Genomic DNA, 19,954 nt, shown 5'->3' on the forward strand with positions numbered 1-19,954 from the left:
TTTTCATATCACGATATGTTTTTTTCATTTCAGGCGATAACGATATCTATCACGATATAAGCCAAATAACTATTTGTAAGATTTAAATGTGCCGTTGCTCACAAGTAAAATGTGAAATAATCAGCAGCTTGTTTTGATTTAAATATTTATTTCCCATAATAAGTTCAACAGGGTAGATGTACTTAAGGAACATGAGACTTTTTCAGATAAATAAAGGCAAATATTGCAAACTACACAAAAGGCAGCCGCTAAAGCGTTTAAGTTTCAAAATAGAACAAACGAAACAGACTAAATTGTCAATTCCACTTAGAAACAAAATATTAATTCTAAAAATAAATCTTAGTTTGTTTTACAGAAGAACAGACAAAACTGACTAACTTTTGTCAATATCAAATAAACTGAGAACTAAAAGGAAATTCTCAATCTCTCCTTGTTGTATAGCTTAGCTTTTCAAACAGTTTTAACAGTTACTTTAGTCTGACAAAAGCCGAATGACGAATTAGCGCTTCCAGTCAGAGACTGAGGCTACGTCCACACGTACACGGGTATTTTTGAAAACGGAGATTTTCCGTTTTCGTTTTAAAAAATAATCCCGTCCACACATAAAGGCAGAAATGAAGGAAAACGCTGCTATGAACATGCCAAAGCAGCAGGTGGCGCTAGACTCCTAACCGTGCAGAAATGTTGGCCAATCAGAAGTCTAGAAGCCTCGGTGGGAAAAAGTAAACAAAGCTGGGGCATAGAAGCAGAACCGAGTCGTATGTGTGGAGGGACAGTAACTGTGTGTATATGTAAGCATTTAAACACTGCAGAGAGTAGAATTAACAGTAACAGTATTGTAGAAATTCATTTCACCGAAACAATAACGTGGCGCACAGTGTGACGCATGCACCAGTTTATTGTATTTCCAGACTTGCTTTCGGCACAATTTACAGTGCACGCTACTCTGTTTTTTGTCAGACTTGAAATAGCCGAAATACCTTCACACTACGGAACTTCTATGGCTCTTCCGTTCGACAATCTCTCCGGCATTGGAACCATCATCTGTTTTCTCTTCGGTCACGCTCGGTTGATTTTTCTAGTCGGCACACTCATTTCCTCCATTACCCGCTGGCTGCTTCCCAAACAAACACACGTGCGGCTTGGCACTTGTGCTGTACGTAACAAGTCACGCGACGTGACGCTGCGGCTGTGATTGGTTCGGCTCTGCGCTACTTAATTTGGATTGGCTGACCTTTTTTTTTTTTTTTTTTTTTTTTTTTTTTAAGAGAACAAGAGTGGCGAGGTCTATCGCAATAGCTTAATTTCTCTATCGAGTAAAAGTTATATCGCGATACATATCGTTATCGTTCTATCGCCCAGCTCTAGTGGTTAGGGATGGGTACCGGTATCCGGTGCCATCTGACTTAAACGATAGTAACCAGACCGAAAAGCAGCGCACATTTCGGTGCTTTATTTCGGTGCTTTTTTTTCCTGAGCTGTTATACACTTTAGATTCTAGCCAATCATTTTACGTTTCCGAGGATAGTAGGCGGGTCCAGGTACGCATGTTCTTTTAGAGCAGAGCTACAGATTAAAAATGCCCAAGGTGAAGCGGTCAAAAGTCTGGCTGTACTGCACAGCAAAATATGCAAACTGCTGCGGTTCCCAGGTTTTTTCCTCCCACCGGAGCCCGCAATGGCCAAAAACTGCCTTCCCATGTTCCCAGAATTTATCTGCGAGCTAACAGCATCATGGGACAAACCTCTGTCTTCCCGCGTCACTGTGCCCGGCTATGGACAGTACATGGAGTTGGACAGCGCCGAGGAGGCTAGCTTAGCGAACCCACCCCCTATGGAGCCATCTATGGCTGCTTATCTGGCCCCGTCCCATAACCATTGTGTCGGCGGCCCCACAACTCTGCCGTCCAAGGACTGCAGATTCTCTGCTTTGCAGCTGGAGAAGATTTATCGGGCAGTGCTCACGCCATGAGCTCCATCTCCATGCTCCGGCATGGAGATCGGCGCCCACTGCTGTAGTGTGCCACCAGCAGGAACACATCCTCCGGCCCGACCTCCATGCCAGTCAGCCTGGAGCAAAGGCCCACCCTGGTTGGACGTTACAGCCCCTTTGGTGGCTCATGCTGTCCTTTCTGCTGGGTCTACCGCTCACTAAGGTGGTGGTGGTCTGATTCCGGTTCGGTGGCTGCTCTGCGGGGCGTGTATATATGTCCCATACTTATGTGTTGTACGGAGTGAATCGACTGACAGGGAACAAATAGTTATGTCTATAATTTCTGTTCCCTGAAGGAGAGGAACGAGTTACAACACAAGGTGGCCCCACTGAGCAGTTTGGCTCGGTGAAGAGCGGCCATCGAACTGAGGGATGACTGTGATGACAGCGGCTATATGTGCAGGCGGGGCCGTGCGCGTGTCATCAAACGTCATCTGCCTTAAAGGTGTGAATAAAGGTTTCTTCAGCCAGGACACGCAAGGGCGCGATATCTCATACTTATGTGTTGTACTTCATTACTCTCCTTCAGGGAACAGAAGTTATAGACATAACTATTCAATTTAAAGTCAAAAAGCCAACTAATTTGACAAGGAGCGATAAGTTACATTTTGAATTGAACGTTACAGTAAATCCACAGGAAAGAGAGGTGGTTGGCTTTGGAAAGGAAGTGAGGGGAAAGGGGAGGAATAAGGATCTGCATCACTGGTTTTCACGAAAAAAAAAAAAAAAGTTAGGTTAACCTCTAATTATGGGGTGCTTCCTCACATCTGGCTTTTACACAGCACTGATTTATCCTTCTTCCACTCCCACAGCTCTCACTCTGTCCTGTCACTCCAGGATAAAGTGAAAATGAGACACTGGCTATATAGAGTGGATCTGATTGATGAGTTGCCTCATGTAAACATTCTTTTTCAGCAAATGCAGTAACTTATAAAGTGCTGATTGACTGCGATGGGTGTTAGAGTAATTAGGCTGTTGGGGTATTATGTCACTTAAATACCTGCTAAACTCAAGTGGAACAGGCATCCAATTCAAGCTAAATCTGCATTACAAGTATGGCTGTCAGGGGAATAATGAATCACTCTCAATCTTGTGTTATGGCACCAACATACAGAAGCACACTCCTGACACTTATTTCCTTCCACATGACATCCAAAACATAGCCATCGCTTTTCCCTCCATTCCAGACCCCCACCAATCCCACAAATACTCACAGACCGTAAGTCCCTTGCCAGGCTGTCGGCTGTGTGTTATTAGAAACACATGTGGATTACTAAAGGTTTTCTGCCTGGATTGAGACAAACATGCATAAAGTTGTGGGAAGCAAACACAGCCCCAAGACCCCGAGGGATTCACTGACTAACAAGGCCACTGTGGTCATGAATGCAGCACTTACACAGGCACTATACACCGGAAAGCTACTATAGCCGTTAAAGGCAACAGTGCCTTTTTCCTGGGAATATGTTTGGCAGATGATATCGGTAATAAGTCTCAAAAATGCACAGAGTAGCCGTGCATGATGAACTGCAACCAGAATGATGGATTTCGGAGTCGTCGTCAACGGGGACCAGCGTACTTAACATAAGTGTGTGATCCATGGCTCTCAGTGGTACAGGCTTCCAATGTATCATCCTAAACAAGCCAGCAGAGAAAGCCCGGTGCTGTCCCCCAACCGAACTTAGCAAAAGCCACACGTGGGGGTCTGACAGCATGGCAGCTAACTCCTTTAGCCCTACTGACTGCAGAACTCATCAATAAGACCACATGTTGATCTAAGGAAGGTTACTGAGGTTTAGTCAGATTTGCAGCAGATGTCCTACTGCCACCTCAGAGGGACTGGATATACGAGTGGGCTGCAATACGCTACGTGCATGCCAGTATGGCTGCATTAGGAAACACAGAAGAGGAAAAATATATAGATATGATCATATTCACAAAGGCACATTGATGGGAATGACAGGTGCAGCCAGAACCGCATTCATCCGTCATCCATAATGGCAGTGGGAGGAAAACCATTATTCCCTTGAGTGACATCTATGATAAAGTGATACAAATCATCCAGCGACAAGTGGATCGCTTAAGAAGGTCATCACTCTTCTAACAAGAGTCAGCCTGACCTGGAAGCAATGCAAACAGGGGCAGGATTCAAAAAGAGTATCCCATAAGTCAAGAAAGTTGACAGTAAAGAAAGGAATGATACGAACCGAGAAATCAAGCTAAGGCCTCCAATCGTGTATTCTTTAAATTTATTTTATCAAATTCACTGCTTGTCATTAAATGTTCTGGAAGTCACTCAAAGCCTTCTGTTAATGAACTGGCACTTGCAAGGACATCCCCAACACCAATCACCTAATTTGATTGAACATATGGACGTTTCAGCTAGCCACTGGTGACAAATTAAGGTAAACACCAAATAAATCTACATCATCCTCCCCTTACTTTCTATTATCTTCTTTAATACACACTATACAGTCGTACTTTTCTTTGTAATGATAGCTGGACTTCCTGTGGAACAAACTGACTTATTTTGCACTTTTTTTCTTTAGGACATCCTTGGCTATTGGTCCTATTTTTAAATGGTTCCCTATATTATATTATATTATATTATATTATATTATATTATCCATCCATTCGCTTCCGCTTCTCCTTTTCAGGGTCGCGGGGGGCGCTGGAGCCTATCCCAGCTGTCATAGGGCGAGAGGCAGGGTACACCCTGGACAGGTCGCCAGTCTGTCACAGGGCCAACACACAGGGACAGACAACCATTCACACTCACATTCACTCGCACATTCACACCTAGTGGCAATTTGGATTATCCAATTAACCTATCCCCACAAGGGGATATTATATTATCTTAGTATATATTATATTAGTATATATACATATTATATGGGGTGGTCCAACTAATTGTTGACCAAAACAGTTGTAGTCAAAAGTTTACATAGACTCAGTTTGGGTAATTTAGGCTTTTCTGTTTCCAGTGGTACTTGAATGCTGCACAAAGTGGATGGAATAATGCAGGAAGACAACTACCTCTACATTTTTCAACCTCACCTCAGAATCAACAGCTAAATAGTTTAATCTTTACACAATTGTATGTTCCAACATGACAATGATCCCAAACACACACGAAAACGTCTACAATGAATAAAGCAGGGTGACACTAAACTTTTGGAAAAGACTTAGAAGATCCCCAATGTCAATCCCATTATAAATTTGTAAACTAAACTTAAATGCCAAGTCAGTACCAGGAAACCAATCAATTCTGCCAAGAAAAGTAGTGACATATTTGGCTAAAACCATGCCCATGAAGAGTGTATGCAAACTTCTGACCACCACTGTGTATGTATAATGTAAATATACTTTGAATGTGTACTCTGACAGTTCTGACTCAAAACACCAAGATGGCAGACAACCCTCTACGGTTCCTCCATATCACAGGAGCACACGCAAACACACACATATAGCCCTTCACAGGTCAAGGATCAGATCTACTGAGGTCAACAGGCTTCTTCAGTCCTCTTAGCCCGCTCACTGATCACAGAGTAAACAGATAACACCAGCAGCTCCCATTCGCTTCTGATGTGAACCCATCGGAGCAACGCTCCATTTTATTAATTTCAAAGGCTGATAAAAGTCTTATTCTATAACTGTATAATAGCAAACAGTTATGAAATGAAAACAGCTCACACAAACAGTGCAAAACGAATCAAGAAAAGGCCCAAAATAAGTGAACACATTCATCTCACTAGTGAGCCTTCTATTTCATTTTCGAATGACAGCTTAATATTTTCCTTGGCTTAATTTCTCTTTTTTCCAGTGCACTTTCCTTCTTATTTAATCCAGTCTTGTTAAGCTTTTAAAGGCATTGAAGTAATTTAAGAGTTGGTTTGCTCTCTGGGTCTCTGAGACTAGCGGCAGCTGCTCCGATGAGCTCCAACTCTAAAGCACAACGCAGGAGGAAGCCTTCACTCCTTTACACGTGTCACACAAATCCTACCTTTACATATTAGAGGAAAATAAACAACCTTCGCTTCTACTACCATTTCTTTTTTCCCCTCTTTTTGCTCTGTCTCAGTCATATGAGGGTATATAAACATGAGCCTCTATGGATCAGTGTGCACAGACACAGGATATAGAGTGATTCCACTTTTGAACCCACATCAAGGGTGGAGGGTGGACACAAAAAAGGGGGGGGATGGGGAAAGGGTTCTCACACACACACACACACACACACACACACACACACACACACACACACACACACACGCTCTGCTGTGTGCCTGTTGAGACAATTTCAACCTTAGGATTCCACCAGAGGAAGCAGCATCCACCCCCACATTGTTTCTGACAATTATAACCCAGTGTACACACCACAAGACCTGAGCTGTCAGACATGTAAACATGGTACACGCTGAGTTTCCTAAATGACCCTAGTGTGGTTACCATTTAAACGCAATTACTTAATGATCATTATGACATCAGAACACTCAATGTAACAATATATTCAAGCAGAGTTAAAGAGAACTCTGTTTAAGCTGGTCAAATTGTGGCAAAATGCGGTCTTTGGTTCATGTTTTTCTCTCATTTGTCACTTTTCTGTAGCTCAAATACAAATCAGCTCCGATTTGTATTTGATCTGTTGGTAACAGTTAAATCCCAGGTTAGCGTGTCTTTCCTTACAGCTAAGCCCTCTGCTGGAGAAGGCGGGGGGGGGGGATCGGGCAGCAGATTGAAGAGGAGATGGATAAATAGAAAGCAGAGCTGGGATGGGGGAGCCTGGATGGAGAGGTGTTTCATAAGCCCAGCTGCCAGAGCCTGTACTTTGCATTGCCAGGTCCCAGCTGCTGAAGTGGGGAAGCTTTGAGGTTGACGGAGGGGTTGTATTAAGCAAACTATATGTAATGCTGGTAAAGGGAAGTCATTCTAACACCCGGTTTTGCTTTAACTTAGGTGGCTCAAATGCCTCCCCTGTCTGTGTGCTTCCTAGATTAAATGTGTTTATTAAGAGCATTCAGAGCAGACACTTTCCAGAACATAACTATAAGTGATTATATGTAGACTGGCTGTATGTCAGAGTCACTGAGACAAGGTGCATTTTACAGAGCCAGCTTTACTTACACCTGCCACTCCGCAACCCACACAACACTGCATTACTAAACACTATCTAATAACCCACTTAAGACTCAATTACTCAATATTGCCTCAGAATATGTTGGATCAGAAAAAAAAGGGCTCGATATAAAAATAAATAATTTCTTTTAAAAATCAGTAACTGCTGTGCATAAATGTCATGGAGCTGGATTGGTACTGATAGGTGAGGAGAGGGAGGAGGGGAAGTACAGATTGTGTGGAATTCAAACAAAAGTCAGGCACAAGCTTCATAAAGGCAGTACCAATCTTAACATGCCATCTAGTGGAGAAAGATGGTACAATCCAAAACCGCGCAAGTGCAGGAAATCCTGACGAAATGAGGACCTCTACTACTGATGACATATAATTAGAGTCTTGATTAGACTCGGAAGATTACCCTGTGTGTTTTCATACAATGAATGCAAATGAACACACAGACAACATCAACAGCTTATGTGGGATATGGGGCAAGTGTAGTCTCTCTCAAAGTCCTGAGCAAAGTCTTGCTGGTGTTAATTAAAAAAGGTCCTTGTTTTTCTAGAGCAGAATAAAGTAATTTTTCACCGCGCTCCAGTTTCCTTCACCCCAATCTAAATCTCAGTGATTTCATGCTCTGTTCAGTTGGAACCCATAAGATGCCAACTCAGCAGAAAACTTGACAGAAAGGGTATACCGCAATAAAGATTAATGTGGTGCAAAATTAAAAAGAACTGAAATCCTATTAATCAATAATTTAGATTTAAGTTTTAAAGACAACTTTGGGCAAAGCCGGGGTGCGCTGGGCAAAAACCGCCCGTACATGTAGGCTGGCGCAACAATGACAAACGGATCACAACTGACGTGACACTTGTACTCCTTTACTCCACCCTCCAAGATGATCAAAGTGGATTCTTGCACACTGGGCGCTAATGCGATATCATACCCATCAGAAAAGGCTTCTGAAGGCTGCCTAATGAATATATAGCACAGATAGGACCTCAATTAGTGGGCCAGTGAGAGCAGGGAGGCGCCATGCCGTACCACATAAACAAACTTATCTTGACAGGGTCTCTTGGCCAAAGGAGCGAGATGGGCGGATAGCGACGGAGGCTGAGAGAAAATGAATTACCTTCCTGACACACGTCAAAGCCAATCACCACGAAGCATCCTTTGCCGTTCCCGTGCCCCAAATCCCTGCCGCCACCGCTGCGTTTCATCTGCCAGTGTTAGTATGCACACAGGCCGTGCGCCAGCCTCCAAATGTATTCATTTATTCAGAGCCCCTCGGAGAAATCACAGTGTCTTGTTGTCCTTTTTTTCCCTGGCTGTCCAGATGGAATTTGCGTGAATAACATCAGTTTAGTGAGGCAGAAAATAAGTACAGGCTAGCACAGCAGAGGGGACTAGATTACGCCCTCACCCACCTCCCTAAAAAAAAAAAGAAAAAAAAGACAAGTGTCACCTTCATATACTTCTTTCTCCCTCTCCATTTTCTTTTTCCACTTCTATTGAAACTCAAAACACCCATACAATGCTTCCCGCAATTATTTTGCAATATCACGCACTGCAGGTGCAATTAGGCAGAGGATCATGAATCAAAGAACTAGAGCTGCTTTTTTTTCTCCATTACAAAAAGGTGAGCGCCTATCAAGGGAGTTTAGCCCAGAACTCATTTATCCTTGTTTTGTTTTGCATTTATAACCAGAGTAATTGAATTAATTAATCAGATTTAGCTCTAAAAAGGAGAGCACACATCTTGTGCAAGTAATTGACTGAATTGAAAGTGAGGGAGGAAAAAAGAAAATCTGTAAATCAATACTACAAACTTCAATCCAACCCCAGAGAAATTAAATTGTCTTCAGTCACAAGCGTGGAAAGCCTCAATATCCATTCAACCTATCCAAAAAAATCCACCACACATCTTTCAAAGAGCTGAGGAGCTGTTTTTAGTATTGATTTCAATATGATCTGTATGACATACTTTGTAATTACCTGGAACTAAACTTTACCAAAGACAGACATAAGTGCAGGATCTGCTGTGGAACAGGTACTGATGATGGTATCAACAGTGGATGACAGACACAAGTGAGCGACTGAGTGTGAAGTTAACCCGTGAATGAAACCTACCTCTCTGAGAACCGTACTGCCATATCCTCTGTACAAGCCTCGAACCCCCTGCCCCGAGAAACAACAGGAAAAAAAATGTTTAAATCTAACGTATAAAATCTAATTTTTGCTTTAATGCACATCAGTCAATGAACAGATAAAGCACTTGTATAATTCATCTGTGGGAACAACGTTTATTCAGCTTCTTCACAGATTATAGCAGCACATAACTGCTGAGAGCTGTTAGGGTTAAGGCGCTGGTATGCTCCAACCAAAGCACTCGTCTTAAACCCCCCACCCCACACCCACCCAACATCATAATGTTTAGATGGGAGCGGCAGAGTCTAACAATTTATTACAATTTATGAAATCAGTGACCCAACATCCACACCCATTCAGAACAGTGATTGGTGGATCTGATCGGTACATCTGGCTCAAAGCAGAGGGGACTTCAGAAACTTAATTTACTTATATGTTCAAACATATGAATATGGACAATATACTCATTTAAATCTTCCCCACCTTGATCTGCTACCTTTTGGAACTACTATCAACACCTCAGCCTTGAATCATGGCTTCACATGAACTAGCAGTACACTTCATTACTTGTAAACTCACAGTGCGAGTACTTTAGTTCTGGATTTCAGATAAGTTTGCTTTTTGATAATCTGCTTGCATTTCTTGGCAACAGGCTTGTTTTCATCAATGGCCTCAGATCCCATATCTCAGCAGCGTTACTGATATGAACGACAGCCAAAAATCACACACACATAAACGCAAAATTAATGGCCAAAAACGAGCTTCTGATTGCCACATACCTCTTCTCTAAGAGTAGCCAGCAGTATGTTGTAGGTAGAGGATGAGAGGGAAGCTTGGGCCCTCTGTTTGACCACCTCTGTGGGTACCCGGATCAGACACGCCACCTACAGGATGAAAAAACAAAACATTAAAGGCCTGAATTTGTAGTTGTTGTATTACACTATACTTTCATTTTATAGACCCTTTATATCCATGTTGTGCTTAATTGGAGGTTAGGAAACCCACATCTTTGTGTGCGCACATACCCACGCCACTCCCCTAGATGCCCTTTTGCTGTACATGATATCACCTTCTGTATGTTTCTGCTACGTGGCAGGTGGCCATGATGTGGCACGGCTCGAGGAGAGCAATTACATGAAGCTGGCAGGCTAACGACTGCTTTAGTTAGTGCGCAACTGGGCCAATTAACAAACTGGTACACAGAGCGGACATGACACCAGAGCAACAGTTGTCATGTTCGCAAAAGGTCATCAGGCTGACTGTGTATCTGTGTCCAAGGAACATGCTACCGTCAAACACCCTGATAGATCCAGACACGCATGCACACCCCAGCAGCCACACTCCCTGCTCAAGTCCCAACCCATCCACCATATGTCAACAAAAATATGGACTGCCAACAGCTAGTGAAGACAGACATGAATATTTATGCTTCATAACTCCCATGGTCCGAAAGGCAAGGAGAGGCAGGCAGGCAAGCACAGCTGCCCACCTGGCGACTTGATTTCCCACTTATCCTGCACCGGAGTGGAAAAACCGGCTAACAGCAAGCAATCTTTGAGAGCGATTTGTGAGCCCCCCCCCACCCTACTGTGACTTCCCTTAGTCGCACAGATGCCAGACGCCACAGCAACACCAAGCTAGTAGGATAGCAAGGAGAGAAGGAATGTTAGAGGCAGTGTATTAAAGACGCTTCCCGTTTTGCTCCTTTCCCAGTTCAGCTGTCGCTATAGTGATTTAGCATTTGGGCTCTTTAGGCTCTTTTGGGCCATACCCTGTAAATAAGAAGGCAAAGATACACCGCAAGCTGTTAAAGGGTTCTGGTGGACACTTGCTCTCTCTGTCGTCTCTTATTTTTCTGTACTGCTATAATACCTGCTGACTGTTGAGCAACAGATGGACCAATTCTCAACTTTGTTTTGACTTTCACTACATCATGTTTTCTGCAGGCTATGCAAGTTGTTCCTCTTTTCAGCACACAGTGAACACAGCAGCCTTAATCTCCATACATAACAGCAAAAACAAACGACTTGAATGTGCCTCTATAATTCTGTGCAGGCTGCTGGTGTTTCACATCAGTGTGTCCAGCTGCAGCACAACCACGGAGCAACACTACCACCAAGTGCCCAAACTCGCACCTGCATGACCCATTCGCAACAACTGAGCTTGCTGCATCTGCCTCTGAGATCTCATTTACCCTCCCCCTTTGGTCAAGTAAGAATTTCTAATACATTGTACATCATGTTTACCCCAAACCAACTCTCCAAAGGAGCAGAAAACGGCAGCTAAATGGAAAGAAAGTGGCTATGACAAGTAATTACTGATGTAATTGGCTGGGGGTTTGGACTTAAGATGGCCTTTTCCTTTCCTGTCACTGCAGCGAGGAGGCCAGAATGAGACACAGATTACACCAAATAAATGAGGAACATTGTTTATTTGGGAGTAATTTGTGCAACTAGAGGTGGCGGCGATGATGCTGAGTGGATAAAAGATCGAGTGTGTGGTCTCCGAGGCTATTTCAGATACAGTATCAGAAGCGGCAGCAAACGAGGGAGGGAAATGAGTGATGCTGAATGAGGACACAATGAGGTATGGCTGGGATGAAGGAAATCTAAATAATGGCTAGAGATGCGGAGGTAATATCTCATCGGAGAGCAAGCGAGATACAAAGAAATCAAAGCAGAAAAAGAAAAAGAAAGGAGCACAGAATCAAGAAGGGGAACGAAAGCAAGCATGCAAGCATTCAACACTTTCCTCCGGCTCGTAAACTTATTAGAAATCTGTTGGTAGCCTTTTAAATTTCTGCTACCATTTATCTTTATTTACAAGCTGCTGGATATGTCAAGCAGCCTTCATTAGGAAGCTGCCTGTCTGTGTTTGAAGCTCTTCAGTTTGGCCTGTTGTCGTTAGTCCAAATGACAGAGTATGTTTTCTGTTTGTAGTGAAAGTCCAGCACTCAGTCATGGGAGAACCACAGTAAGGGATGGGAAATTAGCAGAGACTCGTAGCACATTAGAGTCATTAAATCCCTCCATCCGGCAAGCCTTTGCCCCCATGCCTCTTTTACCACGTCTGGCCATCAGGACACTGTGGTCGGTCAGTCGGGACCGGGATTGCCGTTTGGCACCATAGCAACAACAGGTGGGAAAACATATAGGCTGTAATAACTGCATTGGGCCTAACTTATTTGGATTTATTCATCATTAAAAAACAGTGCGATCACCACCAAGAAACAAGATTGCCCTTTTGTGGACAATAGTAAATTTTAATCTTTTTTCTTTGTTGACATTTGGCTGCAACTATAGTGCAGTTAACACAATATAAAAAATAAAAAACAAACAGTAAGAGTGCCTTGAGCTGCCCTTTCAAAAAGACAATACTGTCTGTAACCACTGTTTCTTTGGATTTCATTATACTTCAAATGCATTACAGTATCGCAAAGGATAAAGTAAGCAAGGAAAATGGAAGAAAGAAGGAAGATGGAGAAGAAAAAGGTCATGGAGAAGAAGGGTAGAGATGAGGACACTGCATGTCTCCAAGTCTGAAACAACAGCCAATAAATCACAGAGCGTGGCGCTCCTCGAAGGCGATGCATGGATTATTTCTCAGAGCCAAGTTAAGTGGCTGCCAGTTTCTCCTACCTCCCTCCCAAAAAAAGAAACTCCTCCCTTGTGCTCCCTCCTTCTCAATGTCCCCCCTATCTTGTCATGTCACACTGTATTTTCCAGTACATCCTCCCACAGATGTGTGGCAGTAAGAGGGTGTGGGGAGGGGGGGTTATAGATGCGAGAGAAGCCTGCTGCCTGGCCTTGACAAATGAGCTTTCAGGGCAGACGTCGAGCAAATGGGAATGAAGATAAATCTGATCTAATGGCTGGATAACAGCCTGCTAGAGCCTGACAGACGCCATCAGCTTACACATTCTTTATGGGAGCGTCCCACCACTGCGGTCGCACAAACACCGAGGTGTTTGTGGCAGTGGGGATTTTCTCTCATTGTCTCGACCCTCTCGAGTTCTTTCTCTCTACAACTCTCTGTTATTGCCTGCAGGTGAATGCAGTGGTAACTAGGTTAATATAGACACTTGAAGAGTAAGATTCAACAGCTCTAGTAAATTTCTGGCTTCGTCCACAAAGACTGTGCACTTGTTAGACCAAAGGATTTTAATTCCACTATCATACGTTGGTACAGAATAAAATCTGAGCAGCAAACTCCCTTTGGTATGGCTATAATAGATTTAGTCTACATTTATTAATAAGATATTGCTAAGTCAAGCACACAATCCACTGAGCTTGGACATCAAAGTCGCAAAGCAATAAGTGCCCGTAAAACATCTGTAGTGAACGTTGTGGAGTGGAAACAGTTGGTAAAACACACTAGCCTCCTGGGGGAAAGGATCGTAGACTGAGTGGGTTAGAGAGGGGAAGTCAGGCGAGGACCAAATAACAAGTTGCTTCTTCTTTAAGTTGTGTGTGTTACACAACTGCTGCTCTGGTCTCCACAAGAGAAAACGAGAAGGAGGTAGAGCAATAAGGAAACAATCAAAGCGAGTCACTCTGATCTACAGTCGCCATCCATCCCACCATCTTAACTGCTTACTAAAGTCAGGCCTGTTTGTAAAGAGGGGGAAAAAAAGAAGATTGATTAGATCTGGTTAAAGATAGGTGGTCATTACGATCTGTTTGACATATTACATTTGGATGAAAATGGGGAAGCTGCACAGTTTTCATAAAATCTGTTTGTGAAATATTTTCCTTGATCCCTCAAAATTTTCCTTTGGCAATTTGTTGCCTAATGTCCTTTTTATTTGTGGCTTAAAGGACAAAAACATTTTTAGCACACTGTATATTAAATTATAGCACATATAAGTGCCAAAATAGAAAATAAAGTCTTGTGTGACTGTGTTCACTGTGTTTTTCTGTCACCCATCTCACACACATCTGACAGAGCTGATGTGCTTCTGCTTTAACCTGTTGCCTGGCACTGACTCATAAAACATTTGGACAAGTGAAAAACACACCTAGCTATGATTGGCCAGTTATGATATAATCTCAGCTCAGATGAGATGGACTATTAAAAAAAGGAACTTTGGATGAAACCAAGTGAATAACGTAAGATTCAAGTGACCCTGTCAGCAGATAAGAATTGGGTTTTATTTTATTACACTGGTTATGGCCTGTGTAAGGCCATGACCAGTGTAAGGAGAAGAGAGAACAGTCATGAACATTCAAAAGGAGAAAAACTACAGGAGAGAATCGACAAAATCAAACTAAATGCCCACAACATTATATACATGAGGACTAGAAAATAAGGAAGGGTCAGTACATCATGGGAAGTCCTACAGCAGCCATAGCAGCCTAATTAACGGATGGCTTCAAGTTTACTTATCAAGACCAAACTATAAATTCAATTAAAAAGAAAAGATTTATGCTCATCATAAAAGTAAAGAGGGTGTCTTGTCTCCTGAAGCTAAATAAAAGAGTGCTAAAGTAAGTCAGATACACCTCTCATGAAACAAAACTTCAGGAAGTGAGGATTACCAGAATGTTTGTTAATCACGCATTTTCTGCTGCCTGTGTTATTAATTATTTTCTTGGCAAATACTAAGAAAAGTAAGAAATTGTCACCACTTCTGTCAGACACTCAAAACAAGACTGTTATAAAAAGTCATTAGCACCTACTGAGACAAAGAATCATATTTGGCTGCTGTTGCATCACAGTGCAGAAGTTTAGGTCTTGTATCTAACTCGGGGCAGCACTAGGGTAGGCCTTTCATGGCTAAGCCTGAAGATTAGCCTCTTTGAACAAGACGATCTCAGCTGGCAGAATGCAGGAGGATACCGCCCCTGCTCTGCTCGGCTCCATTCTGTGGATTTGTGCCTTTGATGTGCTCAAATCCACAATGAGGTTAGAGGTAGTGGCAACCTCTGCCTGACCTTTCACATTCAACTTGACTGTAGTATACATAAAAAACCTGAAAAAAATGTTCTGATTGTTAAGTGTTAAACACATACGGTAACCCCAATAACTGATACACTAATTCTGAGAACTAGGGGAAGATTTGCTAATCTTCGAGTATCATTATGTCCTCTTGCGAACACTGTGAGGCCTGAAAAGTTTAGAGACTCCATCTAAAAAAAGGCAAAAACTTTTCCCTGATCCAAGTTTGGCTACAGACTTCTGTAAATTAAAAAAAACAAAAACAAAACAAAACAACAACTTGTGTAGCACCGCGCTGTTCTCTGTGCTTTGCCACACTCGGATCGCTCCCTCCGGAAGTTCTGTTCTGTAAGCGCCTTAAACGACCCGCGCTGGATCTCTTCCACCAAGTCAAAATGTCAAACTTTCAACTTGAATTTCATTCTGGGAAAGAGGAAGAAACATCTGCATGATGCATCAGATCAAGCTGCTCCTAGGAAACTCTCCCACTAGAAGGCTTGTTGGGCTCTAGGTCTTAAACCATGATGCCATGCTTCGCTCCGTTCTTGCAGAACAGGCTCAGTCTCAGAACTTTCTGATCGCACCTCGTAGGTAACCTAAAGTACAGTGAACAACCTGCCATGTGGAATAATCCCATTTCATAAACATGCAAAACCTGGCTAAATTACACCCATCCAAAAGCCATGAATACTGAATGTCTAGCATTTTGCAGACAGCCTAGGGTATACCAAGGGGGGCATCCTATTTTCCATATCCCCCATTTCATGCCAGTGTGAATACCCATGGCCCCCTTATGGCTCAAATCCTGCGGTTCACTACAAGTGACTGGGAGAGGATTCGGCTGAGGAAATTGCGCTGCTTCTCATTGGTTTCAAGCGTGAATTCCCCAGACTAAATTGTCAGAGTCTGGGGTACTGAGATGGGAAAGTAGATGAATCAATAGGCAGTAATGAGGTCTTATTTACCCAGCTGGTTGAGAGAACTGCTGGGACAGTACCGAGGAAGCCCCCTTAACTCACCCAGCTGGACCTTGAGGCCTACAGCCAAAACCACATACTCCCTCCCCAGCTACTCCATTGAAGAGCGGTCTACGAAATTTAAAAGGCGAAAACATTAAGAGACATGCCATTGGTTTTCATTTGGGACATACATTGGTGGGAAAGAAACAACAAGGGCAAGAACACAGAAGAGCAAAAATATGCATGTAAAGACAGCTGGCCTTCTAAAGATGGAAGTGCTGGGAATCATTTAGACCAACAAAAGAATACAAATGACTCAACAGTTTACTGCCAGAGTGAAACAGGGATAGAAATCCACATGAGAGGAGACAAAGGATGGGAGAATGAGGGACAGGCTGACTTACTACTTCTCCCAGGGAGGCGGCCAGCATGTGAGTGACAGGTGCCACATGTGGTAATGCAAACACTCCACCGGTGCCGAGAAGGGCCTTTGTGTATTCGTAGGTGACGAAGAAAGCAGCGGCTGAAACCAAGCAGAACCACAGGCGTTTAAGGCCCATTAGTCAACCAGCATAGAGCAATTAATATCCCTCACTACCACTGACAGGGGAGGAACTGAGGTGTGTGTGTGCGTGTGTGTGTGTGTGTCTGCCTGCACTTAAACCCAAAGAAAGTTAACACATTCTGCAAAAGTATACAGATGAAATCATCAAAATCACTCTACTCTACTCAAATAAAGAGATGCTTATTGTATTTCCAATTTCTGACTGTGAGAGTGGTAGACATGCAGAAAAAACATACTTTCTTTAAACTGATGCTCAAATATTAGGTACGTTGGAGCTGCTACCCTGTAAGACTGTGCTTGGCACCTTCGCAAATGCTCTCCTTGACCAGGATGCTGCCTGTGTGGAAAACACTAAGCTACAGTTAGAGAGGTTTACATCTATAGGCCCTTTATAGACCACTTCAACTACAAGGCAATTCAAAGTTCCCAAATTAAATCCTAAGAAAACAAACAGATATAAAAGGGACATTTAAATAGGATTGTAAAGCAAAATAATTGATCGAAATGCTAAAAGGAGAGCATCATTTAGTTTAAGGTTCCAGTGAATTCAAATAATCACTAAATTTTCAGAAAGCTACAGTGTTATTTGTGGTAAATTCTTTGAGTGCATGGTTAATTTGCTGCAGCTCAACAAATAAATGAATCAGCTTCAGTGTTATTAATGTTACTTTTTTCAGCAACTGTTTAAAGGAGTAACAAGCAATTGGCAGCACTTAAAGTTGTGAGAAAAGCACAAGTGCATTCCATGGAGATTTTGAAGGGTTTTTTTTTTAACATTTGATCCTCTTTGAAGCAGTGACTGTAGAAAAAGTTAGAAAGCCTGAACACAAACACTACGAATATGCAAAAAACACGCGATAACCTTAAATGAATGTCATGTTTTTAATTCCGCTCCGGACTCATGAATCTCAACCCAGCAGCAGCGGTAACGTTTGCACGTCCTCTCCCGTTAATGCGGCAGGTAAATAATCAACTAACAGTGCATATTATGTTAGCGCGATCTGCCTTATTACAAAACCTGCCATTACTGTGCATTTAGGTGACCATGATGAGAGAGACGGACAGAGTCTGGCTCAGATGCTGGCAGTTCTCACTGCAGTCTACCGGTAGCGTCTCCTTTCAGGCCAGGATAGACGAATGTCACCGAGCAGTGTCTAAGTTTGTGGTCAAAGGCTTGAACCCATTTGCCACAGCAGATGCCCCCGATTTTCAGTAAGTGAATGTGTTTAATTGTAGGCAGGGACATTACTGGATATTCTTGTGTAATTGCTACAGAATAATTTATGTTATACTTTGTTATTGCTACAGAAGAATATTTATTTTATTATTTTACATTTAAACATTTTTTTCCTGGGGACCCTGTGACACCCCATTGAAGAGCCGTAGGCTGTGGATCTCTTAAGATCTCACTGTTGGGTTTGTAAGGCCAAGTTACTCCTAAATTTCTATCTTGTTCGAAGAGAAGATATAAAACAAAGTTCTAAGCTAATCGAAAATGCCAATACTGATAGATTAACAAAAAACTAATATCAACTGACAATATCGGCCCACTGAAAAATCAGCTGGCCTCTTATCAAACTAATCTGATTGTGAACTACCAAACTAAAATATCCAACCAGACGTCTATCAGAAGAGCAAAATAAGGTTATGTGTGAACGGTGAAAGATTATACTACCAAACAGGTAAGTTCTGTTAAATGCTGACAGGTGTAGGAAGTGTAGGAAAAGATATGTTCCAAAACAACTCATGACCAAGACATAAGCTATGATTGCAGTTTGGAAGTTTTTCTTTTTGTTGTTGTTTTAAAAAAAAAAATTAGATATATGTTGCTGTCATTTCTGGTTGCATTACTCAGTAATCCCTCCATATACATGGACACAGAATCAGGTGAGATTAAGGTAGATTTTTTTTAATATGAGATATAATTTTATATCTTCTTCAAGATGAATGAGCTGAATAAGTCACGGTGTAAATATTATTATTATTTACACCGTGACTTATGTTTACAGATACACAGTGAGACACTGACAGAATAACACAAGAACAGAAATAATGCAAACAATAGTTCAGAGGGAATACATATCCAGCTGTCACAATTTAACATCATACCATTGGGGAAGGAGCCGACAGCAGCAGATGGGACTCCGGCGTAGATGCCCCTAAAGCCTCCAGCCTTGTAAAAGCCCTGCTGACTCTGAAGTCTGGTCTTTATTGTGTCGAGTGGAAACAGGGTCAGATCCACACACATCCCCGCACAGCCACCTGCCTGCGGTGACAGTCACATTGTGAGATGTACAGTAATGCTGCAACACTCACCCACTGTCCACTTAAGAAACAGAAAACACTGCTATATTGTCACGTTAATGTCTAGCAAATATTTAACTGCAAAACAAGGAGAGCTGAGAAATGTTGGTTGTGTCTGTAAGAGTTCATTTAAAATCGACTCTTCAAGGTCGGTTCAAGTCTCCACAAAACTCCAACCGAAAACAGACTGGCTAGAAGATTAACTGAAGTTTATCAATTTATATTTATCTATATATTTATATTTACATTATAATAACGTTTACATATATTCATTTCAGTACCGTTCTTTTATTTTCTCGAGCTAAATATAAAGCGTCATGGACTTTTACCTGTTCAAACAGATTTCATTATACTGTCTGAACAACAAGGAACCGGCAAAGTGGCGTTTTTTAATCCAGATATATGAGAGGGGGGTTAACAGCTTATATTTGTCTGTATTTAAAGTACGACTCTGTGTAAATAAAATTATCTTACCACCAGAGACGCCACGAACTCTCGCCTCTCCATGTTTCCGCTCTCAAAGCTGCCCTTGTGGTCTTTTAGCTCTTAAAAATGCAACTGCTACACATTATCTGACACTTCAGTGAAACCAAATCATGCCTGTGAAGGACGCAGCCATCTTGGTTAAATTACTTCCGCATTGCGTCACGACGCATATGACGTCGACCGCTTGAGCCGAAGCTTCACGTGCGTGTTTGTTTTTCGGAGAGTGTCTGAACGAGAGGGAAATAAAGCAGTAAGACAGACTCTCTGACTGTAACATGCTCTATAACAGTATAATATGTGCCTTTTAATACCTGTGGTGTCATTTGATGAGCTGTGGTAAGTCCTCCACGTGTTTGAGGCTCTGAGGTGTTTGAGGGATGCTGTAAAATTACTTAAAATTATAAAAATTTCCCCACTTTTCGATAGCTCGTTTCTATATTCTGGCTAGCAGATT

General features: G+C 42.4%; 1 protein-coding gene across 1 annotated transcript; it reads right to left on the reverse strand.

Annotated features, from left to right (window-relative positions):
• Positions 1-8,367: 8,367 nt before the first annotated feature.
• Positions 8,368-19,626, reverse strand: LOC146631742 (mitochondrial S-adenosylmethionine carrier protein-like). The gene is made up of 6 exons (XM_085353883.1): positions 19,489-19,626; positions 18,820-18,976; positions 16,550-16,668; positions 10,029-10,133; positions 9,232-9,279; positions 8,368-8,532 (listed from the first exon to the last, which is right to left on the reverse strand). The coding sequence occupies exons 1-6, from the start codon at positions 19,519-19,521 to the stop codon at positions 8,521-8,523; spliced, it is 474 nt and encodes a 157-aa protein (XP_085210009.1). The 5' UTR covers positions 19,522-19,626; the 3' UTR covers positions 8,368-8,520.
• Between the last annotated feature and the right edge of the window lie 328 nt (positions 19,627-19,954).

The sequence above is a fragment of the Diplotaxodon limnothrissa genome, linkage group LG5 (genome assembly GCF_057381915.1).
Source record: "Diplotaxodon limnothrissa isolate DT_005_m linkage group LG5, D_limnothrissa_male_GT1.1, whole genome shotgun sequence".
Classification (NCBI taxonomy): domain Eukaryota; kingdom Metazoa; phylum Chordata; class Actinopteri; order Cichliformes; family Cichlidae; genus Diplotaxodon; species Diplotaxodon limnothrissa.